The 14,921-nt window shown below is 42.7% G+C and overlaps 1 protein-coding gene across 8 annotated transcripts in view; it reads right to left on the bottom strand.

The window, feature by feature from the left end:
• The window catches only part of PITPNM2 (phosphatidylinositol transfer protein membrane associated 2), a 225,591-nt gene that overhangs the window by 52,577 nt on the left and 158,093 nt on the right, over positions 1-14,921 (bottom strand). For all 8 annotated transcript variants that reach the window (XM_073313000.2, XM_073313003.2, XM_073313006.2 and 5 more), the window contains 2 exons: positions 8,500-8,829; positions 2,662-2,757 (listed from right to left, as the gene is read on the bottom strand). In XM_073313000.2, coding sequence (XP_073169101.1) covers positions 2,662-2,757; positions 8,500-8,829 — 426 coding nt within the window. The remainder of the gene's footprint in view (positions 1-2,661; positions 2,758-8,499; positions 8,830-14,921) is intronic.

Raw genomic sequence — 14,921 nt, 5'->3', positions numbered from 1 at the left:
TTTATCACTGAAGGTTAATTGTGTTTTAATTGTATTTATCGTTCCAGGCTTAGCGATTTTTTTTCCTGAAGAGGTAAATTTAACGAAGAGTTATAAACATAAAAATGACTGCAATTTCAGCTATCTCCAAGATGTAAAAGCTATAACCTTCAGATTCACAGGCTAAGGTTCTCTTTTTTTTGTTGCTTTACAGCTACTAATAAGACCATTAGTTACAAGGTTCTTTGGATCAGGAACAAAAAGATTTTGAAACCCTATTCTTTTCAGAAAATCTGATAAATAGCTAAGAGTTATATAAAGGGGGTTGAATGCACTGCTGCGCAAAGACTGTTTATTTTTAGTGCTTTTAATAACACTTCAACCATAAAAGATAGCGACCTGGAAATGGTAATGTCAGCATGCCATTTAATTCTTCCAACCCGAATAAAACTTGAGTTGATCTGATTTCACTGCACAGAGAGAATGAACGAACAGGTAACACCACATGATACCTCTGCCAACGGGAATACACCAGAGAAATCGTGTGTGTCAAACAGACAGAACAAAAAGGGGGAGATTAAATTCAAAGCTTCTCCAGCAACTTAATCTAAATATTGAACTCATTTCCTTGAGAGGTTTAATTATAGGTCTTACTGCTGCTTAAATGATCACCAAATATGACATTACTCCTATTATAATTTATTACAGTATAGATATTACTGTATTTTTAACTCTCCTTACCAGAACATGCCAGTGACTGAGAACATGTGGAAAGTCTAACAAGATAAAAATCTTTATAGGCTCAGATTACACTCACTATTCAGCAAGGAAATCTGAATGTATACGGGAAGCACTCATGAGGAGCTGAATTCATCATTGACTCATACCCCAATTGACACTTTGTTTCCATGGTACTGGCCCAGCAAGCCTCTCTTACAGTATTTACTGTAAGAAACACTCATTCCATATTCACAAATCCAGTGCAGTTGGTGTCTAATGAGAGAGCTGTCTAGTCTGCAATAAAGGGTGTAGCAGATTGTCACTACCCAAAAAACCAGAGTAGCTTTAATATGCATTGTCAAGAACATCGATTTGTGAACAAAAAAAACAATCAAATTAAGCAAATTTCAACCTAGACTGAATAGGACGCAGTCAAAGCAGAATACGGAGGAATTTTTCATTTGCAGCAGATGAGCTAGACGATTTAAGCAAATGTTGTCCATCTCTAGATTCTATCAGTCAGCGATTAAAAGGTAAAATGCATGGTGGATAGCTATGAGTTTGTTTAGATGACTCACTTATATTCATATGTTTATATTGCTATCATAAAGCCCTGAGGTACAGTTGTTACAGGAACTATAGAAGTTAATAAATAAAGACACATAAAATAAGTTAGCCCTGGCTTCTGGGCCAGTGACACTTAGGACTTCAACCCTGAGCCAACCTGTACTCAAAGCAGCCTCTTAGCCTGCACAAACCTGCAGTCTTACTCTATAGCAGCGTGCTATTTCCCACAAGAAAACATTTGAAGGAAAGCCTGAGAATCTGGGGCATATTTGTAATATTTGATATCAAAACTTTTCTGGAGTACATCACTTCAGCTGTACTACTTGCTATGGTCAATAACGAACGAAATACTATTTACAAAATGGTACCAGCAACTCCATTTGCCAGCTCCGGCAGTGCAGGTTAGCCAGCTTGTTAGATGATCATTGGAAGGCTGTTTGGAGAAGGGTGTCTTGGTAGTTAGTGCTTTGTACCAGTGCTGAGCTCACCGTCAGTGCTTAACAAATATATACTGAATAAATATGTAAAATATACAATATGAGTCCTGTAGAGCAGAGCATCCTCCTTTTAGATACAAGCAGCGAACATAAAAATATGTGGAGAGAGCTACAGCACACTAAAACACTTCAGGTTTCAGAGTAATAGCCGTGTTAGTCTGTATTCGCAAAAAGAAAAGGAGTACTTGTGGCACCTTAGAGACTAACCAATTTATTTGAGCATAAGCTTTCGGGAGCTACAGCTCACTTCATCGGATGCATACTGATGAAGTGAGCTGTAGCTCACGAAAGCTTATGCTCAAATAAATTGGTTAGTCTCTAAGGTGCCACAAGTAAAACACTTCAGGAATTCTTACAGGAAAAAAAAAAACTTTCAATGCTGGTGAACTCTGACATCTCCCTTCTCTCCCTTTTGCATTTCTTCGTGCAGGCATACAAGGTGTTAAAAAGGACTATTACTAAAGACAGACTAGGGTCTCTTCTTACTTAGACAGGACTCTACTTGTTATGAGCTTTACCACTTGGCTATTTGAAAACAAACAAACTCAGTCATGCTGAATCAGAAATATTAAGAGTTACATCCACAGCTTGTGTAGAGAATTGCAGAACTTTACCCAGGTGCATTCGCACCAAAAAAACCCCAAAGTTCCATACATTAAAAGAACTCAAGATCATTTCATGTTAAAAAATAATCAGACAGATTACATTAAACTTTAAATATTGCCCAGCTAAATGAAATAGTCTGCTGGGTGCTGCTCTGAATTACATCAATGCTGCATAAAACCCTTAAATAGAAAATACAGTTTCAAGCAAGGCAGGTGGTCTCACTGCCTACTCCCCTCCCAATTCCACCCTTTAAGAAGATAAAACAACTGATCACCATTTTGGTTCCACATACCATGTGCATCAAAGAATTCATCATCTGAGCTGTCGTCTGAATCTCTGGCAATGCTCTGCATCCTCCACTCGGATATACTATGGCGGGAGGGGCTTGCTGGAAAAAACAAAAAAAAGGCATATGCGGAAAGCTACATAAACAAGGCAGAGTGTTCCTGACATGGTCTTCGCTACAGGAACATAGTCATGTGCACCTTGTGAAAGTCTATCACTGCAGTGTTAGATTAAGGCACAATATTCCAGTGATGCTGGTGTGATGTCAATGTACCACTTTACAAGTCCTGTTTGCTTACTGTGGTTATAACCTGCCCGCAAGCTGCCACATTAAAGCAAGCTGTTTGTATCACACTTACGCTATTTTGAACGGCAGCTATTTATAACCATTAGTAGGATGTGTAAAATCATTTTGTTTTTAAAGTTTGCAATTAAAAAGGAAACAGTCTGATTTGTAAGCCTTCTGCTACAGCTTCCACTAACTTTCAGATGGGAAACTATATGGAACAGCATGGAGAGAAATAATCTGTTTTCTAGAAGGAAATTGCTTCCATACCAATTGGAACAGAGATCTATTTGAACTTTAACTGGGGTGATTTAAATAAAATGTGATCAAACTATTTTTATGGAAGCTCTCAGTGTGCACTATGGACAGATTTACACTAATACAGTGAGAATAAGAGAACATGACAATTCCTTCAGCATCTGTTTGCCTCCCTTTTCTTACATCTACTTGATCCCTTTCATTTTCTATTTCAAAGATCATTGTGCTAAGTAAACCTTTTGTGGCGTTAGCTTTCAAAATGCAATTTAGAAACTAGCTACTGTGAACTCTTTTCAGCTGAGCTCTTCACAAGATACTAAGTCAGCTAAAGTGAAAATCATACACAAAGAAGCAAGAGAGACCAGCTCTCGCTCTCATTCTCTCAGTTTCACTCATGATTGTGGTGCACCAGTCAATGTTATAGAACAGGGAGCACACACAAAGTACCTGTAGCAGCAGCAGCAGCATTCTAATGTAACACAGCAGGGTTAAATGTTCATTTAGCACACAAAGGACATTGAATGGCTCATGTTATTGTAATGGCTGTATGAAAACTATTTATGCTATTGCTGTAACAGGGTTAAATATGTGAGTCAGATACTTCCGATTCTAATTTTACCTCCTAATTGTCATGTGATAAGACCACTGCGACCCTGAGCAGAGGCAGTTAATTACAGCTTAGTTGGTTCTGTAGCCCCCGACTATCCCACCATCCACCCCTCTGGGAATAGCGAGCAGTGTGATTGGCATAGCCGAGCTAAATCACACTGGAATGACGTCAAATGCACTCGCATGCTAGTTTCTAAAAATAGAGCACATAATAATATATGGGATGGTGACAAGAGCCCCACTCACACCAGGGGTCTTGCTTAGGCAGTGTAAAATGGATCAAATCTGCATACAAAGAGAGAGAGTTACTTTCTCGTCAAATATCAGGGGGTAACCGTGTTAGTCTGTATCCACAAAAACAACAAGGAGTCCGGTGGCACCTTAAAGACTAACAGATTTATTTGAGCATAAGCTTTCGTGGGTAAAAACCTCACTTCTTCAGATGCATGGCCTCCACGAGAGCTTATGCTCAAATAAATCTGTTAGTCTTTAAGGTGCCACCGGACTCTTTCTTGTCAAAGGCAGTTGTAAATCCAGACAGCTCTTCGCATTTATGTATGTGAATATGCTGCCGTTTCTTAAACCTAGCATGAAAGAGGATTAAAATATCTCCGTGACGTATTTCCCAGCTCATTGCAATTCACTCCTTTCATCAGTTTTTCCAGTAAAATCCATGCCAATCTGAAGTTTAAAAATCATGTTTTGCTACCAGTGAAAGCCGTTAAAGTGAAATCCTGAGAGATGCTGAAGAACTGCAATTTCCATTGGCCATGTCTACACCAGGGGACAAAAATGGTGTGTTTTTTACAAGGAGATAGCTAACAAGAGATGGCTCTGTCACTGTAAAATCCCAGCATAGCCAAGGCAAGTGGCAGTTTTATCTCCAGGTAAGTGTGTAGCAAGTGAAGCAATTGCTACTCACCTTGTGGAGTAACTGAGGTTCATCGAGATGGTTGTCCCTGTGGGTGCTCCACTTTAGGTGTCTTGGCGCCCTGCACTTCTAATCGGAAATTTGTAGTAGCAGTGCCCTGGTTGGCCATGCACGCAGCAGCCATCTCGCGCCACTCCGAGTGGTTACCCCATGTGTGTAGCCAACCATCCCCCAGTTCCTTCTCTACCCCAAAGGATCAACACGAAACTCCGAAGTGGGGGGGGCAGGGGGTAGTGGAGTACTCACAGGAACTACCATCTTGAAGAACCTCAGCTACTGCACAAGGTGAGTAACCTTTTCTTCTTCAAGGAGTGTTCCTATGGGTGCTCCACTTTAGGGGACTGTTGAGCGGTGCCCCTCGGCGGAGGGGAGGGGCTTTGGAGTTGATGTACGTACGGTGGAGAGCACCAAGAGTCCAAAGTGAGCGTCTGCGGCTGATTGTGCATCACAGCAACAGTGTTTGGTAAAGGTATGGGCTGATGCCCAGGTAGCTGCTTTACAAATGTCCGTGATGGATACGTTATTGAGAAAGGCTATCGACATGGACAGCACTCTAGTGGAATGTCTGCGAAGTCCAGAGGGAGCTTGCAGATCATAGTTTTGGTAACATAATTGGAGACAGGTAGATATCCACTTAGAAAATCTCTGCTTGGAGCTGGTTTGACCTTGGGAATGTCCTGTTGTAGATACAGTCTAGATGATTTTCTAAATGTTTTTGTTCTGTCTATATAGAACACTAGCGCTCTGCAGATATCCAGCGTGTGAAGGGATGCCGCTTGTTGTCAGCATGCGGTTTGAGGAAAATACAGGTAAGTAAATGGGCTGGTTGAGATGCAAGGGGGAGGCAACCTTGGGTAGGAACTTAGGATGTGGTCGTAGGATTACTCTGTCTTTGAGGAATGTGGTATAAGGTGGGTGAGCCATTAGGGCACCCAGCTCTCCCACCCTTCTTGTTGATGTGATAGCTACTAGGAAGGCGACCTTCATGGATAGGTGCAACAATGAGTAGGTCACTAGTGGTTCAAAGGGTTTGCCCATGAGGGCACAGAGAACGAGATTGAGATCCCACATGGGAGTCGGGTCCCATAATGTGGCATACCTATTCTCTAAGCCCTGGTGGAAGTGCTTAGTGGGTGAGTGAAGATGGTGACTCCGTCCACCTTAGTGTGGAAGGAGGTGATGGCTGCTAGATGCACTATGAATGAGCTAGTAGATAGTCACGATTATTTTTAGTGTCAGTATGTAATCAAGGATGATGGGTAGTGGGGCCGATTGTGGAATAATCTGCTTTTCCTGGCACCAGGTACAGAACCGTTTTCACTTCTGTGCGTATGTCTTTCGTGTGGTCAGCCGTCGGCTGTTCTGTAGTATGTCTTGTACTTCCTTGGAACAGTCTGTCTGAAGTTCTGTCCTCCACAGATCAGCCACGCCTTGCGATGGAGTATTGAAATGTTGGGGGTGATGGAGGTGTCCTGTGTCAGCAAACGAGGCATGAGGAAAAGGGTTCATGGTGGTGTCACAACCATCTGTTTCAGGTACGGGAACGACGTTTGTCTGGGCCATGTTGGTGCAGTGAGGATGACTCTGGATTTGTCTTGCTTGATCTTGTGAAGGACACGGCTCAGAAGGGGAATTGGGGGGAAGACATACAAAAGTGGGGCTTCCCATTTCACAAGAAAGGCGTCACCCAGAGAGTCGTGTCCCAGCCTGGCCCGGGAACAGTACTGCAGGCTCTTGGCATTGTGGGCCATTGCGAAAAGATCTATTGAGGGGAATCCGCATGGTTTGAATATAGTTTTTAGGATTGCGGGATCCATCTCCCACTCCTGCGTTTGTGAAAAGTTCCTGTTTAGCTGGTCTGCTGTGGCATTCTGGCAGGTAGAATGTCATGATGCCTATGTTGTTGTAGATGCACCATTGCCAGAGGCAACTGCTTTGGCACAGAGTGGATAAGATCAGGCCCCTCCTTGGCAATTTATATAAAACATAGTCGCCAAGTTGTCTGTGAGAATCTGGACAGTCCTGTTGCAGATTAGGGGAGACAGTGATGGCAGGCATTTCAGACTGCAAGTCAGACAGCATTTGAAACCTGGAGAGCCCGGCATGTCTGAGAGGCTATGTTGAAAGCAAGAATGGGAATAGTTCCATTCTTATGCCTCTTTTATTGCTGGGTAATTACCCGCATGAGGCGGGGGAAAGGGGAGGACTAGGAGAGGAAATATTTTTTTTGTTTTTTTAATGGTAAAGAAAAATTTAAGGAGAAATTAATAAAGAAAGGGTACTAACCGGGAAAGAACTGAAATAAGAAATATCGAAAGCTGAGAGGCGCTGCTGTCATTCTGGCCAAAGCCAAAGGAGGTAGAGAAGGAACTGGGGGACGGTTGGCTGCACAGGCAGGGTAACTGCTCAGAGTGGTGTGAGACGGCTGCCGCACATGTGTAGCCAACTGGGGCACTGCTACTATAAATCTCCAATTAGAAGCGCAGGGCACCAAGACACCTAAAGTGGAGCACCCACAGGGACACAACTCTAAGAAGAACTGTAGGTTGTCTTGTGTGGTTCACTTCGCCCAACTACATCAAAGGGATGAATTCTGGCCCCAAGAACTTCAATGGGCCACATTTTCACTCTAGGATTTTGCAGTGAGATAGCTAACCTACTGCAAAACACACACAACTTTTTTGCTACTGTAAACCCTGCCACTGTCTTCGATGTGACTTGTGCCTGACAGAAACACTGAGTTAAGATGTCAGGAGTCATCTTTTTCAAAGAGTGGCTCAAGAAAATGAGGAGTCTATAGTAAAGGACACTTGAGAGAATATGACTTCCTACTGCACAGGGGAGATTCATGGGTCTGAAGTGAGTCCTTCAGTTAGGTTCATTGGAGCCTCTTGGACATTTTTTCCTGCACGGCATTTAAAAGGTAACAAATATGATCCATGGTGGCATCTGATCTCCTTAGCCATGGATGATGGTTAGAGGACATCAACAGTAGCAAAATGCAACAGCTGTCATTCACCTCTTTCTTCACTGACAGTGATGACCTGCGTTATCTTCCCAAAAGGCCAATTATGGTGCTTAGCTGTGCAAACTACATTGCAGCAGCCTGGGAGCCAACCCCCTCCTTGGAAATGAACGACAAGCAGTAACATGTATCGCTGACCAGGGAGGATTATGCCTGTCACTAACTGTATTTCAGAGAAATCCAAAGCAGGAGACATGGAATCTAACAATTAATCAGATCAAGGCGTATTCAGTGATTCTCTCTCTGCATCTAGCATTTCACATCAGACAGGCACATGTCCAGAGAGAGATCATCGCCTGAGGAATTAAACCTTATAAAAACTTCCATGTCACTAACAACAGGGACTAATCCCCCCTCTGTGGTGCCCTGCTTGTTTTCTTTGACAACAATCACTGCCACCAGCTCTCACTGCCTTCCCTCATTTCCCCTTTTTGTAATTTATTTAACTGTGATGGAATTCATGGCAATGTCATTTCAGGAGCTGCTGTTGCAGCATGGGCATAACCCTCAACACAGTTCCATCAGAGGGGACTTTCACACCACATGCACAGGCTAAAGAAGCGACTCAGTCAGCTTGTAGCAATAAATAAGCTCTGACCCATCATATGGGCTAGCCACTAAAATGAGACATGATCACACTTACCCAGCATGTTACATCAGCACACTTTATGCTTGACCCAAAGCAAGAGTTGTATGTTTTTTCCTAATGCAATTAATCCCATTATGAACATCTCACCTCCTCTTTTTGAAGATCGCGAGGATTTGGAAGATGTGGACCACTGCTTGGTTATCCCTCTCCCAGACATGGCTTCACCAATATTACTAGCAGCGTCTGCCACGTCGTCAGAGGACATGGCCTTGCTTTCAGCATCGTTCTCGCCTGGGGAATCTTTGGCTCCATGTTGCTCTGCCTCATTTTCACTGTAGCTGAACTGGGCCATCTTCTGAGCCAGCATCAGCTGTGCCTCCTTCTCGAGCTGCCGGATGTCCTCGATGGTGAGCCCATACCATTCATCCTGCCAGCACCACGCCTGCCGGTGGGCTCTCACCATTACCTTCCGAAGGCCTGCAAAGCAACAACATGCCAGTTACCAGCAAAACTAACACACTACAGGAACGTTATTCATCTAGTAGAAGACTCTAAATCACCACTGAGTTGATTTTAGTGGCATTAATTACACAGAGCTAACCAATCTGCCATAAAGAGGTCTCTGGGATGTTACCAGGCATTTGAAATCTATAGAGACTGGTCAGTTCACTAATCCTTGACCACAGTGACCCAAAAACTGCACTGATGTTCAATGGGTCAAAGTCTGCACCACTAAAGACAATGCAAGTTTTGCCACTGATTTAAGTTGGGGATCGTTTCATATAATCCAAACTCAGAGCTGGATTTCATGACCGGCTCCCCTCTCTCTATAATGAACCTAACTAAAAAGCCAGACCCAGCTACAACTCACACTCCGAATTTTGGGAGGTTTGAAGTCTGGATCCAAATTGTGTGGGTCAGGTATTTATCCCTGGTCAAAGCTTTGTCTGGTTTCCTATCCAGGAGAGTTTCAAACGGTGCTATCAGGTTTTCCCATGAATATTGCATGCAGCTCTACTTGTGGGCAAAATGGAATAATGAATATGAACTTCCAAACTAGTGGCACAGGAGGAGAGAGAGAAAGAGGAAATATTTTATTTCACAACATACACGCTCTTTTTACTGACATATTAGAAACATCTAGTGAATAATGACATCATTTAGCATTTTATTCCAATGCACCACATTTCTGAAAGGGAGAGCCTTCCAAACATCCACAAACGAACAATATTTATGACTGTGCTCCAGACACTTTCTTCCAAAGTTAAACATGATGGCCACCATTACCAGGACATTCAACTTTAAAGCAGATGTCATTGCTTGGGATTTTCAATGAGGACCACTTAAAAATCTCATGGTCGATCATGCCCTTAAACTGGTGATTATCTCTGACGGATGCACAGGGCATACAAACAGCACATTCCAACTTTCAAGTCTTTTACAAACATTAACAAATTCATACTCACAAACCCTTCAAATAAACAACATTATCCACACTTTACATATTGGGATACGGAGGCAGAGATGAGTTAACGGACTTGCCCAAAACAACAGAGGTGAGATTGGAAGTCCAGAGTTACTGGCACTTCAATTATTGTATCGAGCCCCCACATTCTGAGTGGGAATGATACTACAGAGGAAAGCTCTGCAGACAGTCACCATTCCAATGAGGCCTCTGACCTAAGATCACTGGCCACAATTGTGCTTCTGATATAATGAGCCACAAAGAGGTCACTGAACTGCCCCAGGATTATTGAAGCCAATTAACAATTAATTAAGGGGAAAAAAGCAGTCGAGGCAGTGGGTAAAGACTGGCTCTCTCAGCCCCACAGAGAATAGAGATGGGACAGACCTAGTAAAGCAATCCTCCACGCCCTCTGCCCCGGCCAAGGCAGAACTGCTCCCCACAGAATATAGTTTTCAGTTGTTTGTATCACATGATATTCACAGCTTCCTTAGGAAAGCCATTCTTAGAAATCTAACTACCACAAAGATTTTCCAGATCTTCAGTCTAATGTTACTTTTGCTTAGTTATCTATTGTTTTGTAGCAGCCTAAAAATCATTTCTCTCCCTTCCCTGTCACTTGCACCCTTTAATTATTAGTAACATATTACCCAATACATCTTCCTCCTCCCCCCCGTGGTTGTTTTTATACATATATTTGATTCTTTCTTTCCATATAAGTCATTTCCTCCAGCCCATAGACAGTGTTGTTGCTATTCATTCTGGTGAGTTCTCTAGTCAGTCTGCCAAGCATCACGAAGTCATTTATTGCCCCTGATAGAATGACTCAAGACAAGAAGGAGGTATATTGGGTCATTGGTTCTTGTGTCAGATCAGTCTGAGCTCACCGTATGCTCAGGCTATGTTTGCAAAATACAATGTCGTGTATCAATATTTTGTGCGTGCTTGCCAGGCATCCACTGCCCTTTTTCATGAGGTAATTTCATGCAACACATACATCTCCTAGCCACCGCATTGTGACCTTTTGGGGCAGGGCAGCATCTCAATTCTGTTTAAATTCCCCCAGTCCAATTTGATTTTGTTTCACCAATCAGATTATTTATCATAGACTTGCTGGGGAACTCTTTAGCTACGGGTGTCATCGCCAATGCCTTTCCCAAGAACAGCCGGACATTCAGCAGCTACCAACAAGGCTTAAACTCCCAGTCACATGTCCCCCTTTTTTCTGTGGCTGAGACTCTAAAGCCAAGAAATTCTTTCACTAGTTTCAACTGTACTGTGCTCTGCTCTGCCACAGCTGTGGTTGAAATTTATTGTGGGTTGGAATTGGCACTTTTTAGGACGGTGGCAACACTCTGAAAAGTATTGCTTAAACGCCTTGAGAAAGGGTGTGTGCTTGGTCCGATCACAGTGACCCTTCCAGCTCCATCTCAATGCTGGAAGCCTGCTTCCTCTGCCTGCCCCTATTCCAGAACTCGGGAGGCTCGTTAACATGACAATCTCTGCTCATGCTACTGAATGCAGCATCCGACGAAGTGAGCTGTAGCTCCACTTATGCTCAAATAAATTTGTTAGTCTCTAAGGTGCCACAAGTCCTCCTTCAGTAATGCCTCAACTGCTCTGCTTCTCTCAGAAACTCTCTGTGTAAAGGCTTAGAGAGCTCTGATCACAGACCTTTGTTTTAATCATTAGGACCAAGAAAATCACATGGGATAAGCAGTCAGCCTCCTTTAATTCCTCTTCACCTTCCTGTCTCACTCCCCTTCCCTTAGATTATAGGAATTATATGTATAACCCCCATCCCAACAACAAGAGAGCAGTCCATCTCTTCTGTACTAGAACTGGATGAACGGTTTGGCCGGAAATCTAAATCACCTCTTCCTACAGCACTATTGTTTTGAAAATGGCATCATGGGGCTCCCTGTTTATTGTGTGCCTGTCATTCCAGACCAGAAGTTTTCATTTAACCAGTAAAGACATAGAATCATAGAATCATAGAATATCAGGGTTGGAAGGGACCCCAGAAGGTCATCTAGTCCAACCCCCTGCTCAAAGCAGGACCAATTCCCAGTTAAATCATCCCAGCCAGGGCTTTGTCAAGCCTGACCTTAAAAACCTCTAAGGAAGGAGATTCTACCACCTCCCTAGGTAACGCATTCCAGTGTTTCACCACATGTTTTTTTCTAACTGCCAGCCCCGCAGACTCAACCTGGGATATGACAATTAAGCTGGGCATGGCTCTTTCAGGCACAGGACAAGATCTGGAGAGGGAAAAAGAATGAGATTGCAGTGTACAATTTGGCCTCTAGAAAGAATCTTTCTTGCTGTCTATGATCTAAGTTCTTACCTTGCCCCCACTGCCGCAATATCTGAGCATATCACTAACATCACTGAATTTACCCTCAACGCCCCTCTGAAGTAGAAAAACAATATTGTGGCAGCTTGACAGATGGAGAACTGTAGCACAGAGGGACGGACCATGTAACCTTTCCAAAGTCACAAAGGAAGTCTGTGGCTCAACTGGGAATTGAACCCTGACTTTGAGTGTCTGTCCAGTGCCTTAATCACAAGACCATTCTCCCTGTACACGAAGGGATTCCCAGTTCCACTGCCAGATCCCAGGAGAACTTTCTGGGGCTGTCAGAACAAAAAGCATTTTACTTGTAAGCTGGGCAAATGTGATCTAGTGTCAATAAGAGCAAATAACCATGGAACTTCAGGATGCTATTTTTACAGAATAGAGCTGCAACAACCTGGAAAGTTGCAACAGACCCTGCTGAGCAAACCACTATCGCATGATAATATGGGTCAGGTTTGCTGAACTTGGTGGAACTAACCTTTACTGAATTGTGTTCTTTCACTTTTGACACTTTTAATGTCCATGTACATTGCAGTTGGCAGCATGTTTCCTAACTCAAGTAGACTTACATGCACTAGCCGGGCTTGAGCTAATGCACTAGAAATAACAGTGTAGCCGGGGTACCATGGATGGGCCAACTTGGGCTAGCCCTGTGAGTATGGACTCCTAGGGGGTATGTACTTAAGGACGGTCCTACTGGCTCAGACTAAAGGTCCATCTAGCCCAGTATCTTCCAACAGTGGCCAATGCTAGTGCCCCAGAAGGAATGAACAGAACAGGTAATCATCAAGTGATGCAACCCCTGTTGCCCATTCCCAGCTTCTGGCAAACAGAGGCTAAGGACACCATCCCTGGGCAGCTAACCCGAGCCACCACCATGCTAACCCCAGCTATACTGCTGTTTTTAGAGCATGGTAGCTTGATCCTGCCTAGTCAAGCTGGGAAGCACTCTCCCAGCCTCAGTATAGACATATCTATAGATTGGAATGCAACAGACTGGTCCAATAACATGAAGAAGAGCTAGTGTTACCTTGTAGTCTCCTAAAGAACTCTCTTTTGCTCATAAAAGAGACGAATAGTAAGGGAGAATCAGAATTGATTTTCATCTTGAGAAATTTATAGAGATCAAACTGTCACAAATCCCTGGCTTGTCTCATTCCCATTCTCACCTTCATTTATGGAATGAGCACAACCCTGTTTATCCTTATGCAGACAAGACACCCACTAAAGTCAATGTGAATTTGGCCTATGAAAGAAATGCAGGAACAGTCTCTTTATGGATAAGCACCAAATACCTCTTCAGCCTACATAATAATAATAGTTAGTGAAGAATGTGGTTTTATTAACTCTTCAGGGAGTGTAACATTTTGACTAAAACAAAAAATATTGCCGTATTTTTTGACTTAAGAAAAAACTAGTATCTCTGTGTTGATTTAACGGTAATATTTTCCACTGTTTTAGGAAAGATCATCCCTTGTGATTATCAGCAGGCAGTGGACATTTAATCACTTGTCTTTCAAACTTGTCATCCCAGCCAACCCTGTTACAGTCAAATTATAATAATACTTCTAGAAGTCAACCAGTGTGAAGCCATTGGAGGGCTCTGTCTGTAGCTAAAGATCTCTCTTTGCAGTTCAGGGTTTGCTTTTTCTATTTAAAGTAAAACCACAAATACAATCCAAGTATAACATAAAAACACTGCAGAATCTAAGTATATCTGGGCAGTTGTTTTTACACACAAGTGTGATGTGTCCCAAGCATTTTATAACACACTCGCAATTTCCTGGCTGCAGATAAAGGAAGTCTGATTTCCCTTGTGTGGCACTTTATTTCCTTGATAACCACAACAGATACCATAACCTTGTCCGAACAGTTCTAGTTGCTTGAACATTTCTGATAAAATGTAACCCTGAAGTTGTGTGTTTATTTCCCCCCCATTTCTCTTATTTAGGCTACTCACAAAGCAAAATGATATGGTTATGTCTGATCCTCCAGGTGCAATCTGTTAAAACACAAGCTTAGAGGAGATGCCAACACTTGTATATAGCACGCTGTAAGGGCTGGCCAATATATAGCAGTCCTTCCATAGACTGAATTGGGCATTGGATAAGACCTTACTAGATGAGTACTTTATGGAGAAAGTTTAAGTGAAGCAAAACTTCTCAGAAAAATATGGGCTTATCCAGAAAATTCTCAAGTTATCAGCACTGGCATACACATCAACTAAAATATACGCATGTACAAAGGGTACCAACTGAGTGGGAATGGCAAAAATCCGAAACTTGTGTAACATTGTGCACCATTAATGTAATTAAACTCTTTGGGGTTCACTCCAAAGCACATTCAATTAGCACAGCAGACTAGATTAATAGCCCACATTTTAAGTGAGTGTCTCAAGATGTCAGACAACAGCGCGACTGTCCAGTTAGTTCACAAATGACTTCTATGTTCAATGAGAGACTGAGAACATTTCAACAGCCTCTCTCAAAGCCATTCCCTTCCTTATCTTGCCTCTCAGTAAGTCAACCACATATTATAATTTTCCTATTTTTAACTAAACTAATGTTTTCTTCTCTTTCAACTCTTTCCCCAAACTTTCTATTGTACTTCATTAAGGGAACACAGTCTAAATAACTACATAGTGCAGAGAATTAGGAGTCTGAACTCCTTCACTCCACTCCCAGTTCTGCTGCTGACTTGTTGACCACGGACAAGTCACTTTGCTGTTCCATGTATAAGCTTCCC

This window comes from Lepidochelys kempii, chromosome 15 (assembly GCF_965140285.1).
Source record: "Lepidochelys kempii isolate rLepKem1 chromosome 15, rLepKem1.hap1, whole genome shotgun sequence".
NCBI lineage: Eukaryota > Metazoa > Chordata > Testudines > Cheloniidae > Lepidochelys > Lepidochelys kempii.
The sequence above is the reverse complement of the archived record's forward strand: the minus strand, read 5'-3'. Positions and strand labels throughout refer to the sequence as shown.